This window comes from Procambarus clarkii, chromosome 89 (genome assembly GCF_040958095.1).
Source record: "Procambarus clarkii isolate CNS0578487 chromosome 89, FALCON_Pclarkii_2.0, whole genome shotgun sequence".
In the NCBI taxonomy this organism is placed as follows: Eukaryota; Metazoa; Arthropoda; class Malacostraca; order Decapoda; family Cambaridae; genus Procambarus; species Procambarus clarkii.
This window is the reverse complement of record NC_091238.1, coordinates 18,018,791-18,034,254: the sequence shown is the minus strand read 5'-3', so window position 1 is coordinate 18,034,254 and position 15,464 is coordinate 18,018,791. Positions and strand designations below refer to the sequence as shown.

Here is a 15,464-nt window from a genome sequence, read left to right as displayed (position 1 = left end):
ATTTAACACACACTATGGCATCAAATTTATTATATTATATTATATTCTCTTATCCATAATCTTAAATATTAAAAAAATATTAGTAGGTACTTTTAAAAAGAAAAAATGGCAATATCTAGTGTTTGGAAATGCAAGAATCAAAGGCAGAATACACGTAAAACGTGGACACAAGACGCACTTGGCACACCTATAACTTCAAGGCTCTCATGTTTAGGATCAGTCTGGCTCCAAGAATGTTTACCATTTCAAGAATATTCCTCCAGAAATAACCGGTTTCCAGGAATACCATTAATAAAGGTTCATTTTTTTTGTTTAGGGCCAGCCAGAGGCCCTAAGCCCCTGGCTGGCCCACTACTATTAACCACCATATGAGAGTTTCACCTTCCGTACTGTTTGTGAAATGCATTAAATATTTACAGTAATAATGTTTAATAACCAAGAGTTGTAATATTTCTGTGCCAATCAAATGGGCTAATCTAAAATAAGTAACTTATTATTTTAAGTCTGAGTATTGATCCAGATATACTAGTACTTATAAAAAAAAATTATCTGGAAAGAATAAAGAAATAATGCATAAGAAAAGTAAGTGTTTGTACATACTTAGGGCTGCACAGTTTTGTATTCATAATAGATCGCACAATTAAAAAAAAAAAAAGCCAACAGCTAGGTATATAGCACTGAAATATTTTAACATTTTGATCAGATACGAATTACAAGAGATTTGTTTATTTATTGAGCTTATTGCAGCTTTAAATGTGCATATGCAGCAGCATGCCAAAGTTCGTTTACGTACTGACCATTTCTACACTTCTTGAATCCTCAAAAATTCAACAGCAGTGCTGAAACTTTCAGTGATCAACTTGTATTTAGAAAGTTTAATGACAGTAATTGTGACCGTTTTAAAGAGAAATTAATTACAAGTGACATGGAAAGAATACAAAATAAATCATTACCAAAATGTCTAAGTAATAAGCAAAAGAAGTAATTACAAAAGTAGTAATTACAATAGTAGTAATTACCAAAAGAAGTACATAATTACCAAAAGAAATACAGTAAGTACTAAAATTAAGAAATTACCTAAAGAAGTAATTATCAAAAGACGGCACTAAACCGGGACACAGTGTGTCGGGAAATATCCAAAAAGCCCTAAACACGATAAACGACGCCAATACTAAAGCAAGATAAAGGCAAGACGAGCGACATCAAAAGGAATCAGATAGAATACAATATATAGTAGAGAAAAATTTAGTAAATATCCAGAGAGGACATTACCTTAATAAACATACAGAAGGGGAACTTCTTTGGCAAGTACTGTACTAAAGACAGAGAGAAGCGAGTGTATATAGAAGTGAAAGTGAATGTACACAGTGAGTATACAGAAAGGGAACTTCATTGGAAAGCACATACAAGAGGTTGCTTTGCCTTATGAGTATGCAGAAAGAGGATCATCTCAGCAATTATTATACAGTATACTGAAATGGGACTGTCTTGCTGAGTATAGTACATCATAGATGGCAAGTTGCCAAAACTTTGTCATTTAAAATGTTGGAATATAAAAAGTTGAGCTGTACTAACCCTAAGCAATTTGCCTTATGAGACAGCCTTTCAAAGCAATAATAATTTTGATTACCACAGCTTTAGCAAATCAGAGTTCATTACCAAAAATGGTGTTAGTGGTATCATAGCAAGAGGCTCATCAATTCAATCAATTCATGGTGTATATGCATCTATGGTACAGGGCTCACACAAAGGATTACATTACAATACAGTATTATTTCTAAAAAAAAAGCAACTCCTGCTAATTTGCCACACGTCAGTACGTCACATACATAGAAGAAGCTAGAAACATAAGCTAGTGTATATTTTCTTTTGAAAATGATACTTGCTGTTTCTGGGTTGAGGCGCCGAGCATAGTCCTGAAGAAATTATGAAAATTATCAAGAAGATTAGATTACTAATTTTTAATACAGTACTGTACATGTAAACCTGATTGAAATAGTTACAATAAAAAGAGGTAATGATAAGGGTTAACTATAATCTAATTCACAAAATATAGAAGCTTTCGCATAAGAAAATTACTATAAAATATATTAAATACACAAATCCAATGGCTAAAGAAAAATAATTACTATTTAATTACTATTCAAACAAATGGGATGGGCAGACAAATAACAAAGAAAACAAGTACTTGGCAAATGATTTCCATCTATCACAACCAGGTTAAATGAACTTCCAGTTGAATGGGAAATTCATTTTCCATATCCTAAGAACATCAAATGTGTGGGCTGCTACACGATTCCCAATCCAGTTGCTTTAATATAAAGAGGCAACTAAACAAAATGTATTTATACAGAAATATCTACTTAAGATTTTCAATAGTATGTAATAAATTCTGCATTAGCCTATCATACATCAAATAAGGAAAACCCAACCTAACAATAGCAATTACAGACTAGAAAAGCCAAGCATCCCACCCTTTATAGCGTAGGACTCGGCTACTATCCTGAGCGATCTGGTAGGGAGAGCCTTCTCCGTCAGCTGGTCCAGTCCAGCAGCGGTGAGACGACCAAGAGCACCTTCATAATCTCCCATGGCGTACTCCAACTTGGAGAGCAGCAGCAGAGCATCCAGGGACACTTCCAGCTAACACAATTATCAACAAAAAATTTATTGTCATTATCTGTCATTTTCAAATTTAGGAATACCAAATATTAGTACAGTATAGTATCATTTAAAAAAAAGATTGGTGGAAAATTTGCAGCAAAGATAAGTTGAAAAGTTAACATGGTTCATGATGTCATAATCAGTGACATCCTTTTGCCACCATTAATTTTATAATCAGTGAGTTGAAGATAATTACAATCAAGATTTTGTAATTATAAATTATCTTGTTTCATGGAATACAATTAGCTTTACAAAAAATACTAGCCACTTTGCTTTAAAAAGATAAAACTAACATATAAATATTTTTAAAAGGAATATTATGAGCCCAAACAATCCAATCATAAAATAACCAATTAACAAAATGCAAATTTTCCACAAAATATTTTGACAGTACAATAATGTATTCGAAAACCAATTACCATGAACTTTCAATATCTATTTTTAGAACAATGTAGTTTCAACATTCTTAACCTTAAAAGGATCTTTGTTGTTAGAGAAATTGATTTTCAACAAGCAGTTAGTAAAGTTTTCACAAATCAATTATTTAATCTTCAAACATTATACCAAGATTACAATTCCATAGCAATACTATGTTGCACTGTCATCATCCTAAATAGCACTCTACTGCAACATAGCATGAATACCTTGTGTGTATTCAGGAATGGGAAGAGGAAATACATGTATGAGCAAGTAATAGGATTTCCACAAAAGCTTGGCTAACATTTCTGAAGCGTATGAGTACTGTATCTATGAGTATCTATGAGTAAACACTGAAGTCATATGATAGGATCAAAGCCACATTTGTGAGCTTCTAAGGCACACGTAGGTTTGATTCTCTCGTGCAGCTTCAATATTTTCTCAAGATACAGTGGAACCTTGGTTTTCAAATGCCCATTTTCGAGTTTTTTGGTTCTCGAGCTCAATTTCTTTGAAAAATTTGACTCGGTACTCGAGGTTTGCCTCGGTGCTCGAGTTTGTTGATACACATATGGGCCGACTGAGCGTGTGGCGCGCTTCAGTTTACCAGTGTCTCCCACTTAGTGAAGACCGCACTAGAATTCTTTATGAAGAATTTCATTGTTTTTGTGCTTTTTAGTTTCTGAACATAAAAGTTCTTATTATATATCACACCATGGGTTTCAAGAAAGTCAGTGGTAAAGTTCAACCTAAGAAAATAGCTGTGAGGATAGAGGAAAAACAAGAGATCCTTCATAGTGAGACAATGTGATGTCTCACTACAGACAACTGTTAAGTGCAGACAACTGCGCAATCGACTTGAGAATGGTCCAGGACGGACCGAAACGTCGTCGTCCCTTCACATTCTAGTGTGTGGTCTGGTCAACACAACTGTTAAAATGTAGGGAAAAACAAGTGTCTAGGGACAGTTTTTGTAAGACAAGCAAGCAGTGAGCCACAACCAGGTCCTAGTTATATGCCTACAAAACATAAAAGAGTGAGTACCCCAGAAATGTCATCACTGCTGTTATAATGGAAGGGGACTTCCCTTCCAAACATTAATACCTCTCCTCTTTCCCCCTTTCTTCACTGTCTTCCATACACCAACAAGAGTCCTCAATAAACGTAAGATATACTTGTACATACTGCAGTACAAAATATTAGTAATAGTATGTATAAAATGTATTTTTAAGTTAATATTTTTGGGGGGTGTGGACCAGATTAATTCAATTTACATTATTTCTCATGGGAAAATTCATTTCAGTTTTTGAATTTTCGGCTTTCAAACTGTCTCTGGGAATGGATTAAATTCGAAAACGGAGGTACCACTGTATATCATGTTTTTGTGATTGTACATAAAATCTTGTGAAGCGACTTATTTATAATTGACTGGCATCATCCGAGCCAGCTGGCATAGTAAGCCAAGTGGCGTATCTACTGTCAGTAAGGGGAAAATATTCACTAGAGCCAAGCATGTTCCCCCTCTTCCCAAAACAATAGTGTTTAGTGTTATAAATATTCACTTAAGATCTCGTCAATTTACCGGGAGGTAAAACTCTTCATGTAACCACAGCTGCACTAGTATACAACATCTATCTCACAACACAATGAACACAATGCATGTAAACGTACATCACATGTGACTGAAAGCCATGCACAACCGTCAACTTGTAAATGGTATAAAACAAAAGTGCTTTTTTAATACTGTACTTTGTAGTTCCCTGGCTATGTTAATCTGAAATCAGAATATTTGAAATCCAGTAAAGATTATTTAATTTGACTACAGTATATAATATACCCAGTGAGTAAAATACGCTCGAGTAACGTTTAAAACACCATTGGGTCAATGTTATCAATGTTATATCATTGTTGTTTGCTCTTATTTACCCAGGGGTACCTATCACGAGTACCATGTTGAAAATAACCGGGTTACAAGGCAAATATGGTGTCATGTTCAATCTCATATTTAAGCCTGGTAAATGCGAGTAAATATTATACAAAAAGTCCTAATTTCTTGCATAATATGTATACACCACGTTACCGCATAACGTGGTAGAGGTGGGGTCCCTTGGCTGTTTCAAGTGTGGGGTGGACATGTATATGAGTGGGATTGGGTGGTTATAAATAGGAGGTGCCTCGTATGGGCCAATAGGCCTTCTGCAGTTACCTTAATTCTTATGTTCTTAAATTCCATATTTTTTTAAGACATATAAGTCATTAAGATACATCATTAGCGTTATAACAATTTGCCATAATTCATGTCATACATCATAGTAAAATTCAGTCAGCTGCGTGCTTTACAAACGGCCTTTTTTTTTCCAAAAATGCCTGTTATCCGATTTGGGTTTGTTCGGATAAATAATTTTGGATAACTGGTGGGGCAGGAAGTCTGAATAAAAATATGCAATAAAGATGGAGCTAGTTTGTCCAGTGACCATACACAGTGCCACTTGAGCAGTGCTCTTATACTAATGGATGGCTCAGAAGCTTTAAACTCTGCCATGGTATTATTAACATTAAGAGTACATGGTGAAAGGCAGTCTGCTGAGGTTACCTCAACACCATTTTAACTCCACTTCGGTCAACCCAACACAATTATTATCCACCACCACTTTTTCTATCTAAATAACAATGCTTCATCAACTATAATCTTCAAGTTAACAAGCGGATCAGAACTTCTCATATTGATGAGTACAAACAAAACATTGTTGAATTTCTGCAGCCAGCCAAACATGCAGCCTATCCACCAGAAAATATGGTAGGTTTTGTTTAACACTTTCACGCACCCGGCGCGCGCCCCCAACCCACCCCAAGGTGGGGCCTGGCATTTCCTGGGAGCGCACATCCACACTAACATATGTACTCTTTCCAGTGTTCTGACCTCAATTTTTGAGCTACGTTGTTCATTTTAGTATCAAATTATTTGCAATCTAAAGGTGTGTATTTTAAAACTAACGCTATAATAATCGAACAGTAAATGGAATTTTAACAACTATTTAATTTGGATGCTTATCACTACAAGTATGTATAATCTTTCCAGTGGTCTGACCTCAACTGTCGTGCTACATCATTCATTGTGGTATCCAATTGTTCCCAATCTAAAGGTGCGCATTGTAAAACTAGTACCATAATTATCAAACAATAAATGGCATTTTAAAAAATATTTTAATTTTGTATGCTCATCACCACAAGTATTTATAATCTTTCCAGTTTTCTGACCTCAATTGTTGTGCTACGTCGTTCATTTTGGTATCAAATTGTTTGTAACCTAAAGGTGCGCATTTTAAGACTAGTCCCATAATGATTGGATAAAAAATATAATTTTAACAAATATTTTAAAGTTTGACGCAACATGCATCACCAGTGGACATCCATCAATTTATTTATTGACGCAGACTGCATTGCTGCTGGACAAAAGTGTTTTTAAAGTATACAAAAAGTGAACGTTAAGAGGTATTTGGAATGTAACCCTATTTCCCTCCTAATTTACTTTATTCCCCCTTTATTTATTTTATTTATTTATTATTTTAGTGTGATTTACAATTTTTGATCTGCAGTTTTTACAGGAACATAACCAACTCACAAATCAAAGTCACCCTATACTATCCAACAAAAGTGTCCCTGAAAGAGATGAAATGTGTGAAAGCTGCACTGCAAAGTTGCCTTACAGATAGCACTTCACTAGATAAAGGTCTAGGCATCTGTAATTGACAAACAAAAGGCAGAATGTCAAAGTGAGAGAGCAGACATCAAGATGAGAAGCAAGACAGGGATTTACTAACACTTGTGGGTTAACCTAGCAAGCCCTGCTGTCATGAAGTTAGGAAGTCCGGAGATGCTTGCCTAAATTCTACCCACAAAACATCTTGTATATGTGTGCATGTTTAAATTCTAGTTCACCCTGCTGACAAAGAGCAGCAACAGCTTTGGTTTGACCAATTACAGTGAAGATAACATTTTTACTTTCATATCATGGCCAATCACAGTACAGCATCAGGAAAGGCATGACCAATCATGTAAGAGTTATGGATAAAATCATCAGGAAATGAGTGGGGGGACCTTTGACAAGCCACTGGTTTTGTGTCTTCATCGAGGCCACTAAAGAGAGGGTGGCCTTCAGGTAAATTATAAACAAGATGCAGAATCTGCAACATAAGAGGAGTATATCCTCTGGAACACCATTTGGGAGATTATGCCCACCTATGAAACATCAGAAATACTGTATTACAGTGTAGGTGCAGTAACATAACTCTCATATTTAAAGAATAAGTCACAATAACATAGCAGAAAACCAATAACCTAACCCACAAATATTAAATGAAAGTGAATGACATTTCAGTCCATCCTGGACCTCAATAAAGTTGAGACGTGATAAGGGTTTAGGATGAACTGAAATATAATTTTTAATATACTTTATATTTGTGGGTTGGGTTATTTAAAGCTCATATTCTATTGCTGCTTTTCAAAAAGGATTACCCAACTTTACACTCATGTAATTACATACAATTGAGGGCAATGGAAAGTTTCAATACCGAGTTTTAGCTGCATTCGGATAAGCTCCTATAGGGGTGCTGTGTATACTGCTAAGGCACTAAATTCACTCACAGAATGAATGGCACTGCCTAATAAACTTGCTCCTTGACACAAAAAATTATTAAACAAATATTTGTCAGGATTTAAAATAATTTCTCCACTTTGGCTGGTGGTTTAAAATCAGAAACTATGCTTTATTGTATGAAATGTGCCAATAGAATCAGGACAGCTTATACACGTGCACATATGGCATTTGTAAACACCTGTACAGTGCCATGTTGTTACTTCAGAAATAACCTCCTAACAGCACATGCCTAAACTTTACTAAGTGTCTAAGCAACTAGGACACCAGAAGCAGCAACAGGAAACAGCTGCAGGCATCATCCTCATAACTCACTCACAATTAAATATACTGTATCACAGTAGCACCAAACATGGACTTGTGGAATATGAAGATAAGAAGCAAAATGGTTAAACACGTCTTGAAGATATGAGGTACAGAACATAACAGAAAACATGCCAATGATCAACTGAGCACTGGCAGCATCTCATACACACGTTTACACACAGCTAAGATTTGTATCTAAAGAAGACCAATACTTCTGCTACTGCTTTCCCAAAGGCTTCTAATCTGGTCTTGGCAAAAATTCAAGCTTTAAAAGCAAGCCAATGTGTGGTATATCGACAGACTCATTTGGAATAATGTTCGAACACAATCCACAAATAAAATTGTATATGCCTATATATTCCAATTTTCATCTGGTTTGTAAGTTTCAATAAGTGCAATAAACATATACATTAACAGTGCAAGAATTATGACTATGTAAGATAATAAGCAATACTAAATTCTTCTTTGATAAAGGCAAAAATATTGACATGAATGTAATATGTTGTTCCCATTAACAAGTACTGTACATCATCAATCTTTCACATTACTTAATAATCAACAATAAATTGATATTTTGTGGCTATAAATTTGTAATGATAAACATGAGTATTGTACTTTGAAGTGAAATATTAACAAATTAAAAATTTTCTTACAGCAACTAAAAAACCAGCATTGAATGTAATGAAACGCCATTTTCTGGGCAAGACCCGGAGGTTCCCTGGAGCTATTGGACCGATATACACTATATTAATCTGGGGCATCAGTCAATTGAAGTTCAGCCTACCGGGGTCCACGAGCCAGAACCTGGCCCCTTCAGAGAGGCAAAGGGAGCAATGGCCTATGGAAACCCCCATGTATTTGGGGGCATTCCATGTCTGCCATTGACTGGGGTTAGGCACCCAGAAAGGTAGGCGTAACAAAACAGACCCCACATGGTAAGAATATTGCGACCGAAGACTGAACAGAGGCAGAACTCCCCCAACCCAAAGAAACAAGTAAACAAGCAAACGTCATACACAGCCACCAGGCCGCTTATCCACGCAGCCCTCCCCTTCCCGGGAGGGGAAGCCCCGAACCACCCCATGCCAGACACACACCTCCAGTTTGGAGGCTGAGCATCAAAACAAAATGGAAACCGTTGACCGGAGGGAGGGAGGGTGCCAGGGAGCCTCTGGAGCTCACCCAGAAAATAGCATTTCATTACATTCAACGCTGGTTTTCTGAGGGAAGCCTCTCCAGCTCCCTGGAGCTACCTAACCAAAGACAAGTAAATGAGGGACTTAACAGGGAGGCTGCCACCACACGCTCATCAACTTCAAAGTCGAGACAACTGGCTGCAACCTGCGACCCAAAGCCACACACGAATGACCGGGACCGAGGAATATTGACCAGATAATGGGCAGCCAGGTCCCTATTAAACCTCCAAAACCCCTGCACCCAAATGTTAGCCCAAGACATGTTGCCAAACACAACAGCCAAAGCAGCAAACTTACGAACATCATGGGCACGAGGGTAGGCCACAGGCTGGCAAGACTTAGGAACCATGTGGACGACCTTAGAGATCCGAGCCCTGGAACAGGGAACGAGGGAAACTGGATCAACCCAAAGCGCGTCCATGGCCAAAGAACCTGTGGCGCGCAGATAACGGTGAAGAGCTGCAATAGGACACAACACATGATGCACCCTTGGCCTGACCAACCAAGCATCATTGACTCAAGGGGCCCCTCCAGAAGGCTATCGTCTTGTTCTTTGCCAGAAAAGAAGAAGACAGCTGCAAATGAACAAACCGACCACCAGGACAGAAAGAGCAGAAACTCCTGTGCTGGAGGAGAACATGAAGCTCACCAACCTGAACCCCAGAGGGCAATGCCAACAGAAACATAGTCTTGGAAAAACTTGAACCGAAGGGGCCACCAAAAACCAAGGAGGAGAGAGAAAAGAGAGTACCCGGTCCAAGGACCAGGACGGTTCGGCGGCGCATGAGCAGGCAGGAGGTGAAACAAAGCACGAGAAAGCTTGCAAAATGGAGCCAAAGTGACATCCACACTGAGTGCAAGCTGAAGCGTCTCCGCCAGCAGTGCACAAAAAGAGACGACAGTACTGGGGATCAAATGACGGTCCTGAAAAAGCCAATAAAGGACAAAACAACCCTATCAGAAATAGAAGACAAAATACAAAGAAATAGAAAATGGCGAAAAGAACACCAGGAACATCATACTGTTGTCGAGATGACGTTCGCAGGTAGGACACCATCAAAGAAGGCACCTGATCACCATGCAAGTGGTGATATACCCTTGTCAAAAAAACAGATGCGAAGGGTGGAGGAGTAGGCCAAACCAGCAGTGTACTGGACCGGTCCGATCTGCTGAAAGAGGCGTAGCCACAGAAAATGCACCGGGTTCGGACATTGAGCAAGCAGTGCCTAAAACCAAGGATGGGTCGGCCACCAGAAGGACCGCTGCGGTAAAGTGGCACCCTTTGTAAAGGGTGCTACCTTTGTAAAAACTTTGGTAAAGTTTTATGTGGCACCCTTCTGGCTCCAAACGAGCCAGAAGGGTGCCACATAAAACAGGAGAAGCCTAGATCACGGTGAGGCATGGTCTAGGCTTCTCCACAAGCCAGGTTCTGGCTCGTGGTCCCTGGCAGGCTGAACTCCAATTGACTGATGCCCTAGATTAATACAGCATATATCAATCCAATAGCTCCAGGGAGCCTGAGGGACTTCCCCACAGAAAAATTGACTAAGTTTATAATTCTTTTATTAAATGTATGGGACATTAAAAGTAATGGACATTAAATTACAATCAATGATATTAAAAGCAACTCTCTATTATCACCAGAAGCAATTCTGCTACTCTTATCACCGATTCATTGATAAAATATCCATACGTGCATAAATTCATTGTAAAACATTAGGTTTGTCAATATAATTTCTTTATCATAAAAGAAATTAAGATCACAGCTTATCTAAATCAAGTAAACACTTTGAACCAAAAAATACTTGTACTGTAACGAATGATCAAATACCAGAACAGTTATTACTTTCACATCAAACTGATACTCGAGGGTGATGATAGCTCCTGTTTGTCTTACCTCTCCCTGTTGAAGGAAATGATTGAAGTACACATTTAATATTCGTCACATTTATAAACTGGTAACGCATCATAAGAAATTACATATAAATAACAAATCAAAATCAAAATGAAGTCCAGCAATGTAATTGATGACAATATACAGGTGTTTTGGTATGGAGGTAACAGTATAGTATATAAAAGATGCTGACATCAGTTATAGGGAAAGAAATGATTTGGATGTAGCTTATTCTAAAGCGGGAAAGTACACTGAAACACAGAGAGAGCGAGAGAGAGATAGAGAGAGAGAATGTTAGTTAGACCTATGCTCATACCTAGAAGTAAAAGCTGGCATGTGATTTTAACACAAGTTACTGGGCACTGCCCCGGCAGACCCCACTACCATTTAATATTTGTGGAGCATAGCCAGGTCATCAGCCGAGGGGGATTTATCCACTTATATACACTGTACATGTAATAAATACAAAAGGAAAAATACTGTAACTTTATGTGTATATCTTGCTCAACAATCAAGACAGTGGGACATACACAGGCGAGTTTACAAGCCAAAATTTTGTCATTGACTACAAGATCAGAAACATTATTTGTAACTGTACAAATCATTACAGTAATGGATGAACTAAACAGGTGTGCAGCACTTTAAATCAAACTAACATTTTTGGTATAAAGTGAGTAATTTGGGACAATGAGAAAATAGTTTGAGGGAGAACTAATGTAAACTAATCATATCATTACATTGTGGTAACCATTTTGATGGTAACCACCATCAAAGCATACACCAGGGACAAGGGTATCACCATCAAAGTATACACAAGGGACAAGGGTAACCCCCATCAAAGTATACACAAGGGACAAGGGTAACCCCATCAAAGTATACACAAGGGACAAGAGGAACCCCATCAAAGTATACACAAGGGACAAGAGGAACCCCATCAAAGTATACACAAGGGACAAGAGGAACCCCATCAAAGTATACACAAGGGACAAGGGAAACCCCATCAAAGTATACACAAGGGACAAGGGGAACCCCCATCAAATGACAAAAATACAGAAGATAAGCAGGCAAAACTACTATCCACAAGAGTATTCATAAACAAAACACAGCTTGTATGTGGCAGAGCATCTACCAAGGGAACAAAGTCAGGGGAAATCCTAAGGAAACCAGATTCTAGGGATGACTGCCCCTATGTGGTCACCCATCTAGTTACTAGCCAGCCCATATGGTCCTTAAACTGACCAAGACACACCTATAAATAGGGAGGCATTTAAATTCAATGTCATCCCTTTCCCTTTACAAGTTCAAAAATTCTCCCTTCAGATGAATTCCCTCTTCGGATTTCAGATGAAAGATATGGCTACAAGGCAAGATACTAGCATCTTATATTGACCATAATATACTTAGGCTATACTGTACATATTGGCAAATTTCAATTCCTGAAATCCTGTAGGGCAGTGGTCAGTTTAGCCTGCAAAGAATCGAGAGATGCCGGGTTCGATTCCCATGGCAGAACACACATTTGGGCACACACTAGCACAAGTTTGAAAAGCTGTCTACATACACTACATCAGCTTAGGTATGCGTAATAAACTTGAGCTATATCTCACCTTCTTTGAAGGATCTCCGATGCACATAAGCAGATACCTTCGAGCTTCAGACAATCCATTCTTGGCTTTAGAAATATTACTTTCAGTAGGAGGGTTTTCCTCTAAATATGACTCAAGCTTGCCTTCTCCAATGAGAAAATTGGCTAGGGTTTCTGAAAATAAAACAATTCTAAAATATATTACAATTGTAATTATTTTTTAATATACTATCCTATCACTGCTCAAGCTAACAAAAATATGCGCTTTCACAAAATAATTACTGTATATGCTGTGGTTATATTCTCAGTGCTATGGTATGGTCTCATAACTGGTATGCCAAGTTCAGGAAAACATCCAAACTCCAGCATGGCTTACGAGACTCGCTCCTCATTCTTACAGCAATTTACTGTACTAGATTTTGCACTCATATTGATGTTGACTTAACCAACACAAACTGTTGGATTATGTTTAAAGTTTTATTTGTTACAGTCATGTACTTAAACTTTTTTGTGGTTGTTTGTGTTTTTGCTCAAAACTGTAGTGTACATTGTACATGCTGGAAATGATCAAGTGCAGGATTTTGGCAAGTAAAATTTCAACGCTTGCATCACGTCGAGGACGTGGTATACGTCACCAGTTCACAACCGAGAGGCCTGGGTTCAATCCCCCAGAAGGACAAAAATAGTTTGGCACATTTCCTTTCACCTGATGCCTCTATTGATCCAGCAGTAAAATAGGCACCCGGCAGTTAGGCAACTGTATTGGGCTGCATCCTGGGGAAGGTCAAGTTGATCTAGGGGGGTGGGGGGGTACCTCGATAAGCCCAATTACAGGCTTCCTGTCCCCGGCAATGGAAATTACACAGTATAAAGTATTGTATTTATATGAAAATAACAAAGACATATAAAAACTTCATTGCTTATAAAATCTAAACTGGTAAAGTTGGAAATTGTTGAGTCCACAATCCAGCTCCTCAGAATATCTTTCCTAAAATTCAATAACATCCAAATTTTGGCAACTGATTGGCCCCATGGCTGCCAGATTAGGAGACTGTACTGTTCTAACTTATTAAGATTAGGCAAGTATAAAATATATTATGAAAAAAATTTACTGTACTCTTTAATTACACCACCAACACTGAATTTCTTGACTGCTATCTTAATTAATGTATTTGCTGCTGTACATGATAAAATTGTAATCTGAATGCCAAAATTACATGAAAAAGTGAATTCATAAAAGACAAAAACATAAAATAAGACACCAAACATGTCTACCCCAATTTCTTCATTCATACAGATGCTAATTCCATACAAGTACACTTTTAACTAGTACAATACTTTTTACTTGCATGTGAATGTCTGCTGACAACATTCAAGATAATCAATCCTTGACTATACAATACAGCAACACATTTACAAACATATTTATTTATTTATTTATTTTTATATACAATAATTCTTACAAAGCCACTAGCATACATAGTGTTTTGAGCAACCCCTTATTCTTAATTTCTCCTGGAATATGACCCGCCAAATCGTTTACCAAACAGGTACCCATTCACTATTGGGTGAACAGAGGCTACAGTTAAGGATTGGTGCCCAGTCAATCCTCCCCGGCCAGGATATGAACCCAGGCCAAGTCACTTGCGAAGCGTGGGGTGAGTGTATTACCGCTGCGCCATGGAGACCACTTCTAACCTACTGATCTCCATCTTTGTAAGTATTGAAAAGCTTATTTATAGCCATTACTGTATGGGCATTACTGCCATTACTGTACCTGAAAATGTGCAGAACAACGTTTAATGACTTTTTACAACTCTAAAGCAAAAATACTGTAATAACCAATTCAAAATTAACATTAACCAAAAGGAGAGGCAAGGTAATTATCAGGAGAAATTGCCCGGCAAGTATGACTACACGGTGCTGTTAACTACGGGGCAAGTAGTTAGCTGTGGGGAGTCGTTATCTGGGGGCAATTCATTAACTAGAAGCGAGTTATGAACTAAGGTATGTCGTAAACAAGGAGGAACTAGTTAACTAGGGGCGAATCATTAATTGGGGCAAGTTGTAAACTGGGGCGAGTTGACGTGCTCCCAGGGGAAAGGGGTGGGGCCAGTACTGGGGTGCTCCTTACACCTACCCAAGCCAGGCTGGTTCCTGGCCTTGAGATGCTCAGCGAGCTCAATTACTCTCTTCCAGTTACTCTCTTCTCTGCTCTTCTCTATATCTGTCTCCAAGCGGTTGGCACGGTTGGTCTTGCCGGACATGTTGACCGTCTTGACAGCCCCCGAGACCTGACAGCCTTGACAGCGGCAGACGACAATACTCCTTCACAGAAGGCTGCACAGGAGTTTCCAGACCTTATCTTCCTCACATGATGTCTCTCAGACGGAGCTTAGCGTTTCAACACCATTTTGTACTATTCTTTCGCACTCATCATTGTCACGCATGAGAGGAACAAGCAGGATATATACGGCGAGAAGGATGGTTTGACAGAGGTAAATACGGGAGGACCCTGACTGTGGGCGCTTGGCACCCGGACCGCTGCTCTCCCTCACTCACCACCATAGAGAACGGACCTCTACTGCCGCTTCTATCACTAACTCTCATTTATTGGTTCACTTTAATATATTTATTTATCTATTTTACTGTATAAATATATATACAAGAAGGTACATTGGGTTTGTGAGAGTACATACCATTGACGTTTTTTACATTCTTGCAAAACCACTATGCAAGTATCATAGT

General features: G+C 38.3%; 2 protein-coding genes across 14 annotated transcripts in view; one reads left to right on the top strand and one right to left on the bottom strand.

Moving 5' to 3' along the window:
• The window catches only part of Ttc7 (tetratricopeptide repeat domain 7), a 109,115-nt gene extending 93,840 nt beyond the window's left edge, over positions 1 to 15,275 (bottom strand). For 4 of the 9 annotated variants that reach the window (XR_011225837.1, XR_011225836.1, XM_069318143.1 and 1 more), the window contains exons 1-4: positions 14,857 to 15,275; positions 12,739 to 12,890; positions 2,475 to 2,643; positions 1,887 to 1,916 (exon numbers count right to left, since the gene is read on the bottom strand). Coding sequence is in view for 6 of the 9 variants with exons in the window: in XM_069318143.1 (XP_069174244.1) it covers positions 1,887 to 1,916; positions 2,475 to 2,643; positions 12,739 to 12,890; positions 14,857 to 14,983 (478 nt within the window). In the remaining 3 variants the exon portion in view is untranslated. The remainder of the gene's footprint in view (positions 1 to 1,886; positions 1,917 to 2,474; positions 2,644 to 12,738; positions 12,891 to 14,856) is intronic. The other 5 variants (XR_011225835.1, XM_069318140.1, XM_069318144.1 and 2 more) reach the window with 4 other exon arrangements.
• Positions 1 to 15,464, top strand: part of LOC138359177 (uncharacterized) — a 271,321-nt gene that overhangs the window by 239,437 nt on the left and 16,420 nt on the right. The window lies entirely within an intron of this gene.